This window comes from Epinephelus moara, chromosome 7 (assembly GCF_006386435.1).
Source record: "Epinephelus moara isolate mb chromosome 7, YSFRI_EMoa_1.0, whole genome shotgun sequence".
NCBI classification, from domain to species: Eukaryota; Metazoa; Chordata; class Actinopteri; order Perciformes; family Serranidae; genus Epinephelus; species Epinephelus moara.
In genome coordinates, this window is record NC_065512.1 from 26911970 (window position 1) to 26932129 (window position 20160).

Sequence of the window (20160 nt, forward strand, 5' to 3'; positions counted from 1 at the left end):
TCTCCACGTCTTCAGTTCCTTCCAAACCAAGTTCGAACTCTTCACCTTTTTGAGTTCCTGCTTCCTTATATTCTGAAAACTAATTTCCTCCCACTCAGAGTGAGGAGGGGGATTTGGAGGGGTGCAGGAAAAGGGAAGGAGCAGAGGACAGAGATTTAAAGCCATGTATGATGATATGAAGAGATAAAGCCAGCAACAGATGGAGAGCAAGTGGACAAAGAGAGGCAGGTGGTGAGGAAAAGAGAAGTAAGAGAGGGATGAAGGATACAGGGGTGTTCACTCCCTGTCAGATTAGTAGCAGTAGGTCTGTGGCTAACAAGCTCAGACTCCTACAGCCCACGGCTCTCATGTCCGACCCCTAACCCCAAGATTCTCCTGCACAGCCCACAAACCCTAAACCCCCATCCCTGATCCCCCATGCTTCCCCTAATACCTAGCCTCAGACAAAGTGAGAACCGCAAACAGCTTCCCCAGGCACACTGATGTAGAATAAATGGAAAAAAATAGTGTCAGGAGCATCATTTTACTTTGAATACACACGAGAAAAGCAGGCCTACATTTTATATCCACATAATGAGTCAGCCCTGTAACATTAGATGATATAATATACAATAATGACTCTCAGGGCAGTTACATCTGCTGACCTCTCTTGGGAGCTCAGTGCAATTATTTACCCAGCAGAAATTCATAGAGCAAAGCTAATGCAATTCAGTCCAAGGAAAGAAGATGTAGCTTCCTCAACTTCTTTTCAATTAAAACAGGATGATCTTATGGGAGAAGGGAATAGCTGTGTGGATGTTTCTTTTCCCAGTGACTTGAAAGTACTGACGCCTATTTTGAAATACAGTAATTGTGTGTCGGCATTGATGTGTGATAATTATTGCTGACAAGGTTGGACAGGTGTTTATCTACAGCGTGTGTTTCATGTGTGTGACACTCTGTCAACTGTTGGATTTCTTGTTGTGCTATACAGCTTCATTGTATACTGGCTGTATCATAGAAAAACTCCTCACTCTGTATTCAGTGCACATTCTTATCAAACTGACTGCTTGCTGAGGTCAACTGGTTCTCCCAAGATCAACAAGACTAAGAGTCTGCAGCCGTGCTGGCAGCTCTGTGAGGCTGTACTGACCATCAGCATGTGATATGCTTACAGTAGCAATGTTAGTGTGCTGATATTTAGCAGATAATGTTGAACATGGGCATCATGTGACTGTAGCTGAGCATGTTAGCATGCTATTACTTGTTAATAGCACGGTGGTGCAATGGTTAGCATTGTCGCCTTGCAGCAAGAAGGTTCCTGGTTCAAACCCAGAGTGGGTGGGGGAGCCCTTCTGTGCGGAGTTTGCATGTTTTCCCCGTGTCAGTGTGGGTTTTCTCTGGGTACTCCGGCTTCCTCCCACAGTCCAAAAACATGCAGGTTAATGGTGGCTCTAAATTGGCCGTAGGTGCGACTGTGAGCGTGAATGGTTGTCTGTCTCTATTTGCTGCCCCTGTGATAGTCTGGTGACCTGTCCAGGGTGTACTCTGCCTCTCGCCCAATGTCAGCTGGGATAGGCTCCAGCTCCCCCGCAACCCCCAACAGGATAAGCAGTTACAGAAAATTAATGAAAATGAATGGCACAAACTGCTGCTGAGTTGACTGTGTGAAAGTTTGGTGTGTTTGTGCAATTATGTAAATAGTTTACAAATCAGTGAGGAATAAAAACTTTACTTTTGAAAAAGTAAATGACTGCAGTCTTCCTTATATATTGATAGATTAGGCTGTCTATTTTTTAACAATGATGAATAACGTTTTGATATTTATTCTCCAAGGTGATATTGACCAAAATATAAAGACAGCACCAAAGCTCAGGACAATATGCAACAAATGGCCGTGACTAACTGAGCTTTTTTATGTCAAATATGGTATGCTACCACAAAGGTAGTGCATGATGATGACTTTACACTGCCTCAGAATAAAAGGATAGGTTCCCCTGGGTCACACAATGTATATTGTGTGTACATTTGATACTGACAAGAAGAATAAGCTTAGAATTGGCAAAGTAAATTAAAAAAAAAAAATAAGTCCAGGCATTCCTTTGTCTATGTTGACTGTAGAGGGTTGAAGGGGATGTCATTAGTTTTACATGTATTTGGTCCAAAACCAAGGTATTGAACATTAAAGGAACAACTTGGTGCATTAACTCACATTAACTCGATGCATTACAACTTCATTTTAATGTAATCCATTGGCAGTAAACAATGCTAGTGACCTGCAACATAAACACAAATAGTTTCCAGACCTCAGTTAAAACTAAATCAACAGCATCCTCTTGTTGGTCTCTTAAGCTTTAATTGTTTGTGTTGTTCCTTATTTCTCCTTGTGTATCTTTAGAATTAGATGAACCGTGTTTTCCACTGCTTTGACCACCTTATACAATATGTCTCCAAAGAAATCTCGGGTCTTACTTCTCCATCGCTATTGTATTTTTTAAACTTAGCAAGCAGCTGCAGAGAAACAATCCGCTTTCTGTTTGCACTAGCATGCCATGCCTGGTGTTCATCAGTGGTCATGATATATGTGTACTCAGATATGTTAGTGTGGTCAGAGATTATATCTGAAATGATGCTAAAACGCTCATGTGCACGGAAATCGTTGTCACTTAATTGGCTGTTTTAATTGGAAAACATCTCTGTGATTGTGGCTGTAAACGTCTTGCTTGTCATTTTTCCTAATTTGCTATAAATATTAGCATTTTTTCATGACTGAAAACTCCATGTTAGAGGTGGGTGTATTGTGGCATGTTTCACATGGTATGTTTAAAACAGCTATATTTTAAACATTGAGTGAAACTGTGTTTTTTTTAAGACCCCAGCATGAAATATGCTTTGGTGTCTGGTTCTCTAACTCTTTCCCATGGCTCTTTCCCACTCACACACACACAAAAACATGATTCATCACACCCACTCCGCCACCCATCCAGACCACTGAGCACATGAGTCGTGTTTGTATTTGCAGGGCTCCAGATCGTGACTATTTAGTTGCATTTTGTAACCATGGAGCACAAGTGTGACTTGTAAATATTATTAATATATGAACTGGGGAGCTGTCAGTTTGTTTCCCACTCACAGTGAATAAATCCTCATATTTAACAGGGCTGCTATAACAGTTTAAGTTTCCGCTAACTACTAACAGCTGACTGTCGACCGGAAGCTTCAAGTTCACATCAAAAACATCAACACTTTATCCCTGAGATGAACTGGTGCTTCAAAAAAAAAGCACCAGTCGTTGTGTTGCTTTTATTTGTTTACTTTATTACAACAGCACTGTATTTAATTCTATTAGATAATAGTGACTACTTTATTCAACGTAACTGTAACTGTAGTTTATTTGGTATTTTAGTGTTTTGCTAGTCTACAACAGTCAGGGATATCATTTTGATGCCATATCACCCAGCCGTACTTCATAGTCTGAACTGCAATTTAAGATGAAGTCCCCATTCAACTAAACATATCCTCATTTAACAAAATGTGAGGCTGATTGAATTTGAATAAATTTAACTAAACATTGTGAGTCACCTGCAGTGCTGCATCAGGCACACACTTCTAAAAATCACACAGCACACCCAAACATAGTTTGTATCAAAAAGAGCTTTGGGTATTTTTCTAGTCATTACTAGTTCTTCTTTAAAGTCTCTGTGGAAAAGTAGTTAGAAGGAGGGAAATCGTGCGCTCATGTAGAATCTGTTAGCTCATGAATTCAAATCTGATTTGCAGCTCAGTGCTGTTTGTTTGCACACAAATGAAGGCCAAGTCAAGTGTGCAAAAGAAGTTGAGCATTCCCACCTGTGTTGTATAAATAGATCACCATATTAATTTTATTCATCACCAAAGATGACACTGAAGCTAATGTCTGTGTGTTTTGTGTTGAAACCAGGTCCGTCTCTGGTTGGGACTCTGAAGAAGGACTGGGCCTCTCCAAACAGCATTGCTCTCTCCTGGCAGCAACCTGAACAAACAACACTGCCCATCCTCGACTACGAGATCAAATATTATGAGAAGGTACAGTTACTTTTGCTTATGGCAAGTACCTTGGTGTAGACCCATACTTTGGCTGATCAAATTATGGGCCCAGAGACTTATTTAACAACTAATTCACCCAAAATTTTGATATTCCAATAAAAATAAGGATCATGCAGGTCTTTAAAATTTGTTTAAGGCCCCTCCATTCATTGATATTTCTAGGTCTTTATGACTGAACAAGAACATCTGGCCTCAGATCAAAAAATCGTCATGGTGCTTAGTAATTTAACATCCTGGCACAGAAGAGCAGTCCACTCATTAAACTGTCACATAAAACACTGTTGACCTGGGATGATATCACACTAAAAATCCATGATGTTATCAAAATAAAGAGATGTGGGGCATGAAATATTAGGTTCTTATGCTCAGTATCAGTAGAGGCTGTTCATGCATCCAACAGTCTCTACTGATTACAATTTCTGGAATAGTTAGGAATAAGAATACACTGTGAGCTGCTGGAGTTGGGATCAACTTAAACAATAGCCTACCACATCAGCTCCTCTCATCTTATCAGTCAAAAGAATGGTACAAGCCATTCCTCGTCAGGGTAAAACTTAGTCTTTTTTCCTGCAGTTTAAGGTTCCCAAGGCACATATACACAGTCTATAGTACCCATTATATGATTATAAAGCAGTCCAAATATGCTTCCAAGGACAAATGATAACCCTTTTTAAGCTGAATAGACAATTCATTTATGCTGTCTCTGCATAATTATGTGCACAACATTATCTTAAAAGACTATGATATCCATGCAGTCCAACTGTACTAAGTGGTATTTTAATAAAATAAGACTTATGTATTAAAACTTGTCTGTGCCTGTGTTTTTGTTCACTAAAGTGATCAAGTTTGAAGTCAGTGCTCGTCACTAGTTGTGCAATCAGCAGCCACCTCAGTGAGAGACAGTAATTACACACATATTGTGGTTGTAAATTGAGGTAAACCTGGCCGTCAGTCATTAGATCATTTTTGCTCAAAAGCTGTTTTTAATCGTTTAGATTATTTTGATCATCTTCCACTCCCTCCCGCAGGAACACGAGCAGCTGAGCTACTCGTCGACGCGCACCAAGGCTCCCAGTGTGATCATCTCAGGTTTAAAACCAGCCACCTGGTACGTCTTCAGCGTACGCACCCGCACGCCAGCTGGATACAGTTCCTACACTCCTAAATATGAATACAAAACTACAGGAGACTGTAAGTACCTGAAACCATCCACAGCACTTGGAATGCATCTGTGTTTGTGTGTATTTTGCACTTCTTTTCACAGCTAAATGACAACGAATCCTTTAAAGCATGTTGCTGTGTCTCACCCCTGTCAGCAACTAGAATAAAATTAGACTTTGGTCCGGGGTTGAGGTCATGATTGGCATTAGGTTTATTTTAGGTTAAAAGAGCTTTTCTTCTTGATGGCAGTTAAGGTGAAGTATGCAGAAATTATGTAAAGTTATGGCAGAAAACAAAACATCTCAGTCTGGGTGTCAGGTTGGTATGATACAGGTTAAAAGGGTCAGCCATCTATTATTAGTGTACATTGTCTGAACAGACATGAGCAGTCTCAAAATCCATCAACAAACTTTCTTGCTGTTTCAAGGCCAGTTAAGACCTTTTTCTTTTGTGTGAAAATAACAATTTAAGCTGAGGAGCCAACGCAATCACCAGTATAAATGTTGGCTTTGTGTGTGTCAGCAAATCAGGGGTATGTTACATTTGTACATTTCAACAATGCTTTTGTTTCAAGTTCAAGTTCAAGTTTAGTTTATTTGAAAGGGACAATGCACATTAATAAACATTGTGTACAAAAAAAAACACACATGTAAATGCACTCGAATTAGCTTAAAAAGCTAGTTTTCATCGATTGTCCCTTTGCCAGTTTGTACAAGGCAACCTTTAAAAAGAACAACAATGGGATAAAATATTGTACCACATAGGGTAGACACAAACACATACTACTGTCCGTAAATACATACATAATAAATACACATTTGGACTACAACAAGGTGATGTGTGTCCACGTTAATAATACACATTTGGACAACAATTCACATCGGACAACAATATCAACATCAGTGCTCACATCTTTGGGTGTCTACAAGCCAGTTCTTAACATTTGCTTGGAATGAGTGATATGATGGAGATTCTCTGATCGATTGTGGCAATGTGTTCCATTGATGTGATGGTTTGAATGAGAATACTGCCTGGCTGAAAGTGGTGTTCAACAACATGTGTTATTATGTTAAGGCACAAAACCCACTTGGTAAAGGTAAGGAAAAGATCATGCGTTGGCTTAAAACACCCGGTTTTGCTGGCACAATCATGGCACAAACACAGGAACGTCTCGGTAAAAACAACGCCATCCACCATCCCCTCTACCTCCAGATAACAAAGTCAACTCATATATATGTAATCTGAACCACATCACTTTAGAAACATTGATATGATATGTATGAAACCTACAAATGTAACATATCCAAGGTTTGCAGAAGTGTACAATGCCAACAGTTTCCTCTGATGACTAGGCGGCAGCAGCAGCACTGGGTGCAAGCAGCAGTTCAGGGTCAGATGAAGTTCAGGTACTGTAGCCTGGAGCAGCGCTCAGGGCGGCCTGCACCAAGAGCACAACAGCAAATAATAAGCCTGGATATGAGCCCTCCATCAGGAGAATCCACAGTAAAATTCCAACTAGTAACTTCTTCATGAGATCCTGGAAATAAACATAGTCACACGGTCACAAACACTAAAACATTACACTGTCATGTCTCTATCTGTGCAGCAGATTCACTTTGATTAAAGGAAAATTTTTGGACTCTTAAATTTACCACAACATCAATCCCATGTAAAAATTTGAATTTCCACTGGTTCTTTTTACAAGCAAAAGTCAACTAAAGTCTTTTTTAGTGCAGTAACCACATTTGAGACATGGGGTGGGTTTGTAAATTGCCACTGCAAGCACCAGACCATACCCTGGCACAAACTGGACCGATGGCCCAAAATTCTGAAGCGACATTAGTCCAAAAAATGTTCAGTTGGACTGGAATATCATTTCCCCAACATACTGTTATCCCAAAAACAAACACTCATCGTTCTCAAGTCCAATTTCTCTGAAAATACACACTCCCTGTAATTAGTTTCAGTTTTCCAGAGGCATCTAAGCCACCGATCCCGGGTGTTTTTACCGACCCTTCCCAGTGTTTCTCAGCACCATGTGAGTCACAGATCCTGGGGTCTTGTCTGAATCCTCGCAGTGTTTACCAGCAGCGTTTGAGCCACTGAAGCCCCGTGTTTTTCATTTCCTGACCCATTCCTGCTTTGCCAGCACCGTTTGTGCCACCATACTCAGGTGTTTTAAGCCAAAGCATGATCTTTTCCTCACAATAACCAAGTGGTTTTTAAGCCTAAATATAGCCACACATTCACCACAGCCTTGTTGACAAATGTAACACATCCGTGGTTTTCAGAAACGTACAAAGCGAAAAAATTTGTCTGGCAATTAGATTGTCTAACTGGCAGGAGTGTGTATTTTCAGAGAAATGGGAATTTGGAGCAATGGGCATTTGTTTTGGGGGTAATAGACTGTCTGTGAAATGGGCTTTCTGTCCAATGAGACATTTTTCAGACTAATAGAACTTCAGAATTCTGGGCTGTCAGAACAATGAGCAGCCCCGAGATTTTAGTAGTAAATGAAAACTAAAAGATTTTTACATTTTATTAAATTACAACTGATTTTTATTTTTTAAATTAAAGGCTAAAATTTCCCAAGACATTTTATCTGGTGTCTGTTGACTGATGGCATTGCAGCCAGAACATTTGGCCTCACTACAGTATGAATTTCATAGATTGAATTCACAAACCCTCAAACCACTTAAAGGTCAGGATATCCGTTGCAATGGCAATCGAAAAATTGAACACAATCAACAAGGGAGTCGAACAATACACCCTTGATGTTTGGCGCATTTTGAATCAATGTTTTTTTGTGTGTCTGAGCAGTAGCTTTATTGCAAGTCTACTCATAAAATACAAAGGTCCAGCTGCCCTTTTATGTTGGTTCAGGTATTGTTGAGGGGTGATTTGGCTTCACAGTGGCCCTCTCCCTTCCAGGGCTGCAAAGCTTTGCTTTATCTGCGGATCAGAAGGTGCTTGGCCAAGCCTTTGTATTGCCTGGCCTTTTATCTGAAAGAGAAAGCAGATTTGGCCCCTGTCGTTCTCTCCCCTCCCTGTCAGTCTGTCTGTCCACCTGTCAGTCACTGTCTCACGCGCTCTCTCCGTCTGTGTATCTGTCTGTCACTTCCGCCTGGCTTTCTCCCTTGTTTGCCTTTACCTCTCTTCTGTCATCCGTTTTCCTCATGCCTCACCTTGCATTCTTCATCCTGTCCTCTGCCGCCCTATACTCGCTCTCCACACACACACACACACACACACACACACACATACACACACACACCTCATTACAGCAGCATCAGTCCAACACATCTGCTTAGTTAGTGATGTGAAGAGTGTGTGAAGCTGACGTCTGGGAGAATTGTCTCGTGTGATCTGGCCACCGCCACTTTCACTCTCCCTCCCTCTGAGTGGTCTGTAATTACTTTTATCCAGCCAAACACACACACGCACACAAAGATCTTGACACCCTGCTCACACATACTTGCTGGTGACTTAACACTCACACACCCACATACTGTATAAACCCACATGAGCCTCACTCTTTGGGCTAGCGACCACGCACCCTGATCTCCAATTCATATTCATTAAGCGTGAAATATTATAGAAATAAGTTTGGTAATAGCAATCATCTTTCAATTATCTTGGATTCGTTAGCCTTGTGACAAGACACAGAAAAGGGAAAATCATGAATATCAAATGGGACCAGTTTAACCAAATGATCATGGACTAAATCACAATTTCATGAATGAATAATATTAATTAAACAGCAGCAGGCATATGAATCATTCCAGTATGAAAGCTGACGGAGGGTTTTTTGCATTACAAAGAGCTGATCAAACATCTCTCCGTAATATCTGCCTATCATGAGAGCATACATGGTCTATGTATGGTGCACTGGTGGAGAGGGATATTGAAGATGACACTGAATGAAATTCTGCTCTTTCTTCTCACTTTATCCTGCGTCCAGACTAATTTCCTTCTTTTCTCTCCTCACTGCTTTTATCATCCATACCTGCTCTTTACATTCAACTTCTCACACTTATCCTCACCACCCTCCTCCTCCTCCTCCTCCTCCTTTCTCTTGGCCTTCTCTTCCACATCTTCTCTGCCCAACCCTACATCTTACCCTTTTTCCCACCCATCCTCCATTCTCTGTTACATTTAGCTTCAGACATTGCTTCTGACCAGGGCCAGGTGTTGGTCATCGTCACAGCAGCGGTTGGTGGCTTTACCCTCCTCGTCATCCTCACCCTCTTCCTCCTGATCACTGGAAGGTAAGAGCACTTCACTACCCTAGATTTCCATTTATGCAAAAAGAGTGTCAATCAATGTGTTGCTACTTAAATGTGTCATTTTAGTTTTAACTGATGTACTGTCTTGCCCACATAATAAAGGGATAGTCGGGATTTTTTGAAGTGAGGTTGCATGAGGTACTAATCTATAATCAGTGTACTACCCACAGCAGATGGCGGTCGACAAGCCTCCGGTTTGGAGAGACAGACAGGAGCACCACCACAAGAGCTACGCAATGTCCTGCTGTGGACAGTGGCAGCAGCTTTTAGCCACCTAAAAAAGGCCCACCTAAAAAAACTAATATCATATACACTGCTTTACCTTGCTGTCAGAGAGCACTTTCCAAAAAACAATGATTTTACCTTGCTAAACACAGATGTTGCTGGTCTACTGCTGCCTTTATCTGTAAGGCCCCGATCACACAGAAAGTGTTTTCGCAGCTGAAGGCAGCTTTTTGTTATCCAGGCATTGGGTCTTTGGCCAGAACTAAACGCCTGGAGTTGAAAATACTTCAACTCAGAGCGGAAAAGCACCACACATCATCTCCGCTTTTTTCCCCATTGTCCAGTCGGATGATTTGAGAGGCAGGCCTTCCGTGGTGGTCTGGACAACAAGTTTACAGTTGGTAAACAATGGAGGAGAAACTGGTGGTGCTCAGTCATTTGGCAGGCCCACTGAACTCCCTGTAGTTAGTTTTCATTTTCGTTATACTAGGCTCAATGATAGACAGCAGGTTGTCAAACTGCCCCCGAGTTATCCTTAAATATGCCTGAAAACCGCTATCATCGAGGCAAAGCTCCTGGACCAACTGGTAGTACTCCCTGTGATCCACCCTCTCCTTTAAGGTCTCATGTACCCACACAGATCTCCATTTCCCTGCTCCCACTGCTGACAGCCTCTCACCCTCGACCAGAGCTACAGCAACTACCCTCCGCCTGTCCATTGTAGTGACTAGCTACTATTGCAAAATAAATGAAAATAATAGTAATAATCATAAACAGTAGATTGGTTACACAAGAAGATAAGGGTAAGGGGGTGATGGGTGGGTGCCTGGCAACAATAAAAAGGTGCAGCAGGCATTTTTTTTTTACAAGTGGCATTCAATTTAAATTGAAAAAAGGCAGTGTGGTGCGCCTTGCGTTTTGCAACCTGCAAATTGCTCTCCGTGTAATTGGCGTCTTAGGTTGTTTATGTTGTTGTGTGACTGGTGTTTTAAAGGGTTTGTTAGGATTCACCAAAGTCATATAATAACACAAACAAACTACTGATTGAGGCAGCAGCAGACCAGCAGCTCTCATATTCAGCGAGGTAAAATGAATGTTTTGTCAGTGGAGTCTGGCTTTGAAGAAGTGTAATGGCTCCAGTTCCTAGATAGAAAGGGCTGTTTGACGGCAAGGTAGAGTGAAAATGTTCTAAATATAGTGTGTACTTAAATTGATATTAATTATGACAGTCCTTCCTGCTTCTCCAAACTCAGGGGTGCTGACTGTCATGTACTATATGTACTATACTGACTATAAGAACCTCATACAACCCCACTTAAAAAAACCTAACGATCACTTTCAGTGGAAACAGATTTTTTTTATAATCCCAAACTGTAGGCCTGGTCAGTGAGCCAACATGCACAAGATGTCTGTGGCAAAAACGGCCTATTTAGGTGGTGAAACAACCTCATATTCCTTCCTTTACCTGCGGTACTGTATAAGCTTCATATTCCTTGGCTGGTATTGGTGTTCAGTATGTCCTGTAGGGAATTGGTAAAACTCTACACTACAAAGGGCTTTATTACATTTTGCTTTAATAAATGTCTTTGGACTTTGTGTACTTCTAAACTGACAAAGACAAAGACATAATGACAAAGACATAATGACGAAGATTGGCTGCACAGGCTTCTGAATTATATCTGCATGTGACCTTACACAAATGTTGAGAACATAAATGTGTTCATGAAGGTGTTATGTAAGATGTGTGACTATAGATAATTCCCATTCTCAACCCTGTAGCCAAACCAGAATCACTGCCTAAATTATAACATAATCTAATGGATTAGCTCAAGCAAGACACATGCATACACACGATCTACAATCTAAGGAGGTAAAAACACAGACACACATATGGACAGGAATATTCACAGACGGAATTAAAGGCAAAGCAAGACTGCTTTTGTGTGAGGTAATGTGTGAAAAGAAAAAAAAGACTCTATTTCAGACCTGTGGAGTTGAGAAGGTTTGGAGACTAAAAAGAATGGACCACTTCACCCTGAAGTAACTGAATAAAAAATACAAGGAGTTGCTTAGAAATGCAGACAGAAATACTCAACAACAAAAATCCATGGACTGTTTGTTTTATTACTTTTTCTTTTTACGTTTCCATAAAGATTTGCAGGAGCCATATTTAAATTATAAGAATAATATATATTCTAAGTATAATGCAGCTATTTATGTTACTCTTGTTAAGACAATAAAACAAATGTACTGATTGCTTTCAAGAGCATTTCATAAAAAAAACAATACAAGAGCTCATATTAAATCAAACATTGAGTATTCAAATATGGCAAAGCTAACTAAATACCATGAACTACTGTAGGCTTATACACTCATCAACCACTTTATTAGGTACACCTTGCTAGCACTGGGTTGAACTCCCTTTTGCATTCAGAACTGCCTTTATTCTTTGTGCCATAGATTCAACAAGGTGCTGGAATCATTCCTCAGAGATTTTGGTCCATATTGACATGATGACATCACACAGTTGCTGCAGATTTGTTGGCCGCACATCCATAATGTGAATCTCCCGTTCCACCACATCCCAAAGGTGCACTATTGGATTGAGATCTGGTGACTGTGGAGGCCATTGGAGTACAGTGAACTTATTGTCATGCTCAAGAAACTAGTTTGAGATGATTTGAGCTTTGTGACATGGTGCGTTATCCTGCAGGAAGTAGCCATCAGAAGATGGTACACTGTGGTCATACAATACTCAGGTAGGCTGTGGTGTTTAAACCATGCTCAGTTGGTACTAAGGGGCCCAAAGTGTGCCAAGAAAATATCCCCCACACCATTACACCACCACCACCACCAGCCTGAACTGTTGATACAAGGCAGGATGAATCCATGCTTTCATGTTGTTTACACCAAATTCTGACCCTGCTATCTGAATGTCATAGCAGATATAGAGACTCATCAGACCAGGGAACGTTTTTTCCAATCTTTTATTGTCCAATATTGGTGAGCCTGTGTGAACTGTAGCCTCAGTTTCCTGTTCTAAGCTGACTGGAGAAACACCCGGATCTGCTTCAAGGTTCAGCGTCTTGATCGTTCAGATGGTCTTCTGTAGACCTTGGTTGTAACATATTTGAGTTACTGTTGCCTTTCTATCATCTTGAACCAGTCTGGCCATTCTCCTCTGACCTCTAGCATTAACACAGTATTTTTGCCCAGAGAACTGCTGCTCACTGGATATTTTCTCTTTCTCAGACCATCCTCTGTAAACCCTAGAGATGGTTGTGCATGAAAATCCCAGTAGATCAGCAGTTTCTGAAATACATGAACCAACAACCATGCAACGTTCAAAGTCACTTAAATTACCTTTGTTCCCCATTCTGATCATTTGTTTGAACTTCAGCAGGCCGTCTTGTCTTGCATGTCTACATGCCTAAATGCATTGAGTTGCTGCTACGTGATTGGCTGATTAGCTATTTGCGCTAACGAGCAGTTGAGCAGGTGTACCTGACCAGTGAGTGTATACTCAAACACCAAAATTGATCCATTAAACCACTTTTAGTGAACATATGTTTATTTACACATACAGTTACAGAGCTATATTATTTATTTGGTGCCATGTGTCTGGCCACCCGAGGAATGTAAGTCTAGTATTATCTAATTTTTAGCTTTAGTTTGGTCTCTACCAACTCCTGAGGGAAATATCTGTCTCTTTAGCTGCTAAAGGCTCCACTACATACACCAGCTTATTGCGGGCTGCCATTATCCGTAGTGTACAGTGTGATTTTAGAGCAGGGGTGGCCAACCCGCGGCTCGCGAGCCGCATGCGGCTGTTTGCCTATCAGTGTGCGGCTCTTCGATCCATTAATTAAAACCATCGGCGTGCGACTCTTCCGTCATAAAAAAAAACAGTTTATTGTTATGAGTGCGTATGGCCCTTTAAGAAATTTAACAGGCTTAAGTGGAGCGAGTGAGAGAGAGGAGTGCGCACGGGCAGGTGAGAGGGTGTGGGGTTCGGGAGGAATGCAGGACTGCAGCGCGGTGGCGCTATCGCACAACAAAAGTTGTCAGGGAAGAAATGCGTGTCTTTGTGTGTGTGGAGAGAATATGACAGAGGGAGAGACTGTGTGTGGATGTGTGTGGAGTAGTGTTGCACGGTATACTGGTACCAACGGTAGACCTCAGTAGGCTGCTACTTAAACACCACAGTAGGCTACATGACCTCATGGTGCCACTACTGTGAGATAAGTTCAAAGTCCAATCAAAGGAGGGTGAGTGTCCATGCGCTGGCCAATAATGGCCATAGTGCTCCGCGGCGCAAGATAACGGCTTACCGGCGACCGAGAAGCCCGGCTCCAGGTGAATAAAATGGCATCATGACTGCTCAGAAATACCTGAACAGCCGAGCTGTGGTGGCACACAGGTATGTGACGTGTCAGAGGAGAAACGAGCCGTTCACATTTCTCTTTGTGTCAGGTAACGGTCCACAAACCTCACCACACTTTAGGGACTGTTCTTTACTTGTCANGTGTGGAGAGAGTGGGAGAGGGAGAGACTGTGGGTGTGGAGGGGGGATGGAGAAAGACAGTATGAGAGGGAGAGACTGTGTTTGTGTGTATCTCTATTCATGGTTATTCATTTGTGTGAGATAAATAAATCTGGCTTTGAAAATTGGAAATGTATGGATTTTGATTTTATGTCATTTCGTGTTTGTGTGAGAGAGGGAGTGCGTTTGTGAGCACATGTGTATGATGTGGCTCTTTGTACTACCACGGTGATTTTTGTGGCTCTTGGTCTCTGACTGGTTGGCCACCCCTGTTTTAGAGCTTTTTTGCTGAAAACAGCTGCCTGCTGCAAACAGAAACAAGTGAGAGTGTGTGAGAGTAATTTTGCATCTTAACAGAGACACTGAGAGGCAAACCTTGAGCCCTTTTCATTACATGCACTCCAGCCTGTTTAAAGTCCAGTTTGCCAGTTGTCTCAGGCACACTTAACGCATGAGCAGCAAACTGAGACCTTTACGCCTCTGAGGGAGGACTGCACAAAAATATATAATTATGGTTGATTGCACATTCTGCTGAATTTACCGGGGTTCACATAAATTGCTAGGGTCAGATTTGCATTAAGGAAATTCAACCTCTGAGGGCATGTGCAAATAGTGAGTGTAATTTAAAGGAGTTATGGTGGGAAAGAGGAGCTCAAATTAACCTTTATTATACAGACATCTAAATGTCAGCGAGAGTGATTATAGATTAAACTGAACTGATTATTCTATTGTAATGGATTTATCTGCCATTTGCTAGAAATTCTGGGACGCACACATCCTAAAATTGTCTCTGTCAAAAAAACATCAAAATCAGAATTCATTATTTATTGTTGATAACAGTATGGGATTTCGAGAAGTAGAAGTAAGCATCATCTCATATGTTTCTTTACATGTCCTGCCACAGGTGCTCTCACTGCTTCTGACTCATCAGACCTCTGCTCAGGTTGAGGCAGGGTACAGCTATGCTTAGAGTTATATAAGGTCAACAGCTTCATGAACCATAAGTAAAAAAAAAAGACTTGTTTCAATGAACAAAGCACCTTTAATTTTCACAGATAACATCATGTAACAGATTCAGACATCTACTTTACATGATGACATTTTCTGCAGAATTGGAAACTTGACACTGAGAACACAGTTGGAGACAACTCAGACATTTGCCATTAGCAGAGCAGCAGTCTAAAAGCTTCTATGGAACTGAAGTTGTTTACATGTCACTGAGAGCATTGGGTGTTGGTATGTACTTTGCTTCTATCTTACAAACAATTTAAGACTATGATATCATCAGCCTACAGTAGAGTACTTGATGCACGCTGGCACACTTGGTATTTACTAGCTGTTGTTTCCAAAAGGTGTTGTCACATTCAAGTTCTGAAACAGCAAAATTTTGCAGTGAATTCGTTCCAGATCAACTTAGATAGGCTGTGATACACAAATTTGCGCTGGTGACCATTGACAAACTATTATGACAGCGCTACCTTTGAAGAAGAGTCCATAATAGAGCAAACTGTCCTATCTTATTGGCTGTGTTGCCCCAAACAGTTTTATTGAACTCTCCTGTGTCAGAGTATAAACTGCTCCATAAAAGAGGAATAGCTTGCAGACAGTTATGAGACAGGGCTGAGTGGTACAAAAATGTCTCCCCTTCTTAACTGTCTGAACTTATTGTCCTGTTAGCAACTCAGCTAATGAGCTTATTAACTGACAGTGAGCTACTGTGATCATGAATTTGACTGGCTGTTCCCAACTGGCTAACATGTTAGCCGTTAGCTCTCCAGACATCACCACCTTGCCCTGTAAGTAGTCCCTATATACTACTGACCTTCTACCACAGCCCATTTAATGAAGACGCATGGATGAACTTTGCCGTGACACTTTCTGGTGTGACCGGGCCTTGTCTCTATCTACCAAGTGCCAACTGTTGGGGCTAAAGAAATGAAGTTTTTTTTCATTCTTAAAATGGCCACTTGGATTTGCTCCAAAAGCAAGTCAATCCCCTGTGTTAGACCCTTGTGTTAAAATGTCCAACTTCACAGCAGAGATGTGCGCGGTTTGTCAACCAGTCGATTTAACATTCCTACCTTCATTTATCACGCATCCTCTGGGTATGATGCAGACTTCGAAGGCACCTTTTGGTTTGTTTATGAGACATAGTGGGATTTTAACTAACCTATCCGCAGCAATACTTGAAGCTGAGAGCAACAGATGTAGTATAAAGAGCAAGAAGCTCTGCAGAGGGTTGGTGGAAAAGGTAGTAGATGAGTCAAACAAACACTGACTTTCACCCACGAGACTGCTGTTTGTGTCCAGTGTGAATGCAAAGGTCAGCATAGTTTTAATGTGGCGTCATGTAACCTACATAGAGACTTGACGTACGGATGACTCTCACAACATGTTATGTACTTATTTTAACCCAAAACATTTGGTTAGGTTTTTTTTTTTTTTTTTACCTAATCAATTCATTTTGTTGTGAAAACTTGACCACGACTGTTTGACAAAGCTTACCACGTGTTACAATATGTTTCACCAAGGAGAGAGCTGTGCGTCACATACAGACACAAGAGGATGCCTTGTGCGTATGTATGAGATAACAGGGAGATGTGACAAAGCGTAGGTATTTGACGACTTGGAAAGGAGAGCAGTGGCCACAGCTTCACCCTCTCATCCAAATATGGTCAATTCAAGGCTTCAGAGTGGGCATTGACAAACCAATGGATGATGTCATGGTGGCTGCATCCTTTACTTTTATACAGTCTATGGTCTCTACCCACTCCAGCTTGCCTCTGTCTTATTTTAGAGTAACTATACTTTCATGTATTAAGTATCAGTGGAGCTCCTAGTTTCAGCCAGAGTGAGGACATTACAAAAAAAGAGTGTTGTTTAAATGCACATGCTGATCTCTTCTGGCAGAACAAGAATCCTACAGTCCCAGAAGATGACTGCAGAAGGCATTTATTTAATGAGCACAGCACAAACTTGCATTTTCATCAATTTGGCCCTCAGCCTTTCTGGAGCCAGGTTCATCGCACCCATTAGAGAAAGAGCATCTCAAAACACTGGCGTATCCGTTGCAGCATTGAGCTGTGCTGGTTGCCAGAGAATTTCCACGAGTGAGCAGTGAACTTCACAGATATGAGATCAGTTTTTATATCCGACAAGGTGCACTAGCTCACAGAGAAGTCCTTCAGTGTTGCCATGATGTGAATGTCAAAGGAATTTTAGGTCCTTAAAAAACAAAACTGAAAGCGGTAGATTTATAGCAGGGATTTACAGTGTTTTTCTTATTTCTATGATTGATCCCAGTGTGTGTGGGAGTGTCTGTGTTCCTACTTTATTTATTAAAAACTCACACATACACTAAGAGCCGAAGCAAGCCCTTTAGGCTTTTTGCGCTCTAGCAACAAGAAGGACCTTTTTTTTTACCTGAATCCAGTTAAAAGCAGTCGCAGGAGCAGTTGCAGCAGCAGTTGGAGTGTTTTTTGACTTTATCACGATCTGTCATATCTGCGTTCCCTCTGCCCTGTGTAGGAGGGACTTTCACTCTCTTTCAGTTTTAAAAAAAAGCTCCAAATGTACTTGAGCTGCCTGAGAAAGATGAGAGCTTTCAGTCACACAGCTCTCATAGATGTAAGGTTGTAGAACACAAGTGAGGATATAAGAGGATCCGCTGTACGGGGAGTTTTAACACCTGGTTGCCCTAAAAGCTTCCTAGATTTGCATCTATGTTTGCATCTGCTCATGCTAAATTTGAAGAGTGACTGTTTCTGCTGGAGCAAAGCTGTCACAACTGCACAGATGTAGCGTAGCTGAAGAGTTTTACTGTATGTGCACTCTTTATCCTTGAGTTGTCTGTCAGTCTCTGCAACTTTCTTTAACATTTTCTTTATATCTTCTTTCATCCCTCATTCTGTGCCCTCTGCAGCAGCAGATAGATGTGTCATGGTGAGGTGACTGAGGGATGTTAGGGCAAGAGAGGAGTGGTTTGAATTACACTGATGCTTTGATTAGGGCTCTTGGCAAGGTTGTTTTACTGAGGTGTGTGTGTATGCGTGGGCGTGTAAAGGGCTTGTGAATATGTACTGTAACAATGCTCAACAGCCCAGAGAGCAGTGGCAGAAGCCAAGGTCTTTGTGTGTGATAACTGTCTTTGTGTGCGTCTGTGTCTGTATGTGCGGCCTCTTTTCAACATGAAAGCCAGTGAGACAGAGGGATAGGCGGATAAAGGGGATCAGAGGATAGGACTGGAAAAGACTGATAAAGGCACATGCCACCATTTCTTTAATGAACAGCTTGACCCCATCAGCAGAGGTCAACAGTAGCTTTCCAAATCCCCTTCTTGTCCTCTCTGCCAGTGTTACCCGCCATGTTATCTGCTCTGTCTATCAGTGTCCAGGATCCCACAGACTTCACTTAGCCGCAGCCCAATCTGGCAACCTGTGGCTCGTAGCCCTCTGACACCTGCTCTAATCTGGCAACCTGGATTATGTTAAGTCTTCAAAGAGGAGAAGGCTCACATGTGATCACATTAACCCACACACACTCATACAAGCGAGCGCTTACACACACACTTTCTCCTCTAGTATGTTGTGGGCATTTTCACTCCTCATTTGTTCTATCACACTCTGCATTATCGCATCATTTAGCCACTTTATTAGGCAATACAATACTCTCTACCATTGTTTGTTAGATGTTGTTTTTGTTAATTAGAACAGCTACTGAGGCAGCACCCACTCTCACATCACATTTGAGAAAGAGGAAATGTATTCTTAAGGAAAATCAGAAATCTCCTGCACAATTCATGTTGATGCTGACCAAACTCGGCAATGCGAATAAATCAAACATAAAGAGAAGACATGACAAACTCTGCACTTTAGATATTTCTCTCAGGAACTGGTGGAGGCCAAAACAGAGCTGTAACAAGAGTGAATACTACAAACATGACTCCACATGAATACTAATGTTGCTCTGTGTCTGCTACATATGTAAGTAGACAATTGTTTGCAACAGGTTTTCCATAACGGCTTTATAAGGTGATAAAATGTGTATGTTACATCTACAGCAGAGGTGTCGAATTCATTTTAGCTCATTGCAGCCCAATTTGATCTCAAGTGGGCTGGGCCAGTAAAACACCTACGTAATAACCTGTAAATAATAACACTTTCAAATGTTTCCCTTTCTTTCAGTGTAAAGTTGTACATTCTGTAAGTATTCATTTATTTACAAAACAGATGATTTTCACTTTTCCCTACAGTCCCACTCCTGTGTAGTAATGCTGGCATCACCACACCAAACTAAAGTGGAGGCTATTGAGGATGCAGGTTGAGTTGTCTCCTGCCTCACCAACCATTTACAAATCTAACAGTTGTCAGAGCCATTTCTAGCAAGTGCTAGTTTCCTTTTATTTTTTGAGTCACTTTAATGCACTACCTGACCTGGCATATTGAGAACCTTTAATTAAAGGCAGGTGTGCTGAAGTGAGTGTGAAACATGGAAGACGCCACAGGGTTACAGTCTTTAACTGCTGCCTATTTGGTAAATCTTAGTTTCTATTGTTTGATGAAGTTGTTTAATACTCCATTGCTTTGAGCTTTGTTTTTTTGTAAAGGCCTGTTTATTTGGGGAATGTTTGTTTGGGGATTTTTGTTTTAATTTTTCTTCATCAGTTCATAGCATCATCTTGCAACTCTTCATACATCCATCAAATCAATCAATTCTTAAACCAACCGAAGCTCCCTGTATCATCAAACAGTGAGTCAAATTAAACCAAAGAGTTCATCATATCTCCCGTTATGGCGTCAATGGGCGGCTACTTTGAACTTATTTGGAAGCCGCAATAACAGTGTTCCACCTATATTGTTTTAAGATAGAGGTCTGATGCAC

At 41.4% G+C, this 20160-nt stretch overlaps 1 protein-coding gene across 1 annotated transcript in view; it reads left to right on the top strand.

The window, feature by feature from the left end:
* LOC126393564 (ephrin type-A receptor 6-like) overlaps positions 1–20160 on the top strand; it is a 226335-nt gene that overhangs the window by 174508 nt on the left and 31667 nt on the right. Inside the window, exons 6-8 of the mRNA XM_050049776.1 lie at positions 3920–4044; positions 5094–5256; positions 9386–9494. Coding sequence (XP_049905733.1) covers positions 3920–4044; positions 5094–5256; positions 9386–9494 — 397 coding nt within the window. The remainder of the gene's footprint in view (positions 1–3919; positions 4045–5093; positions 5257–9385; positions 9495–20160) is intronic.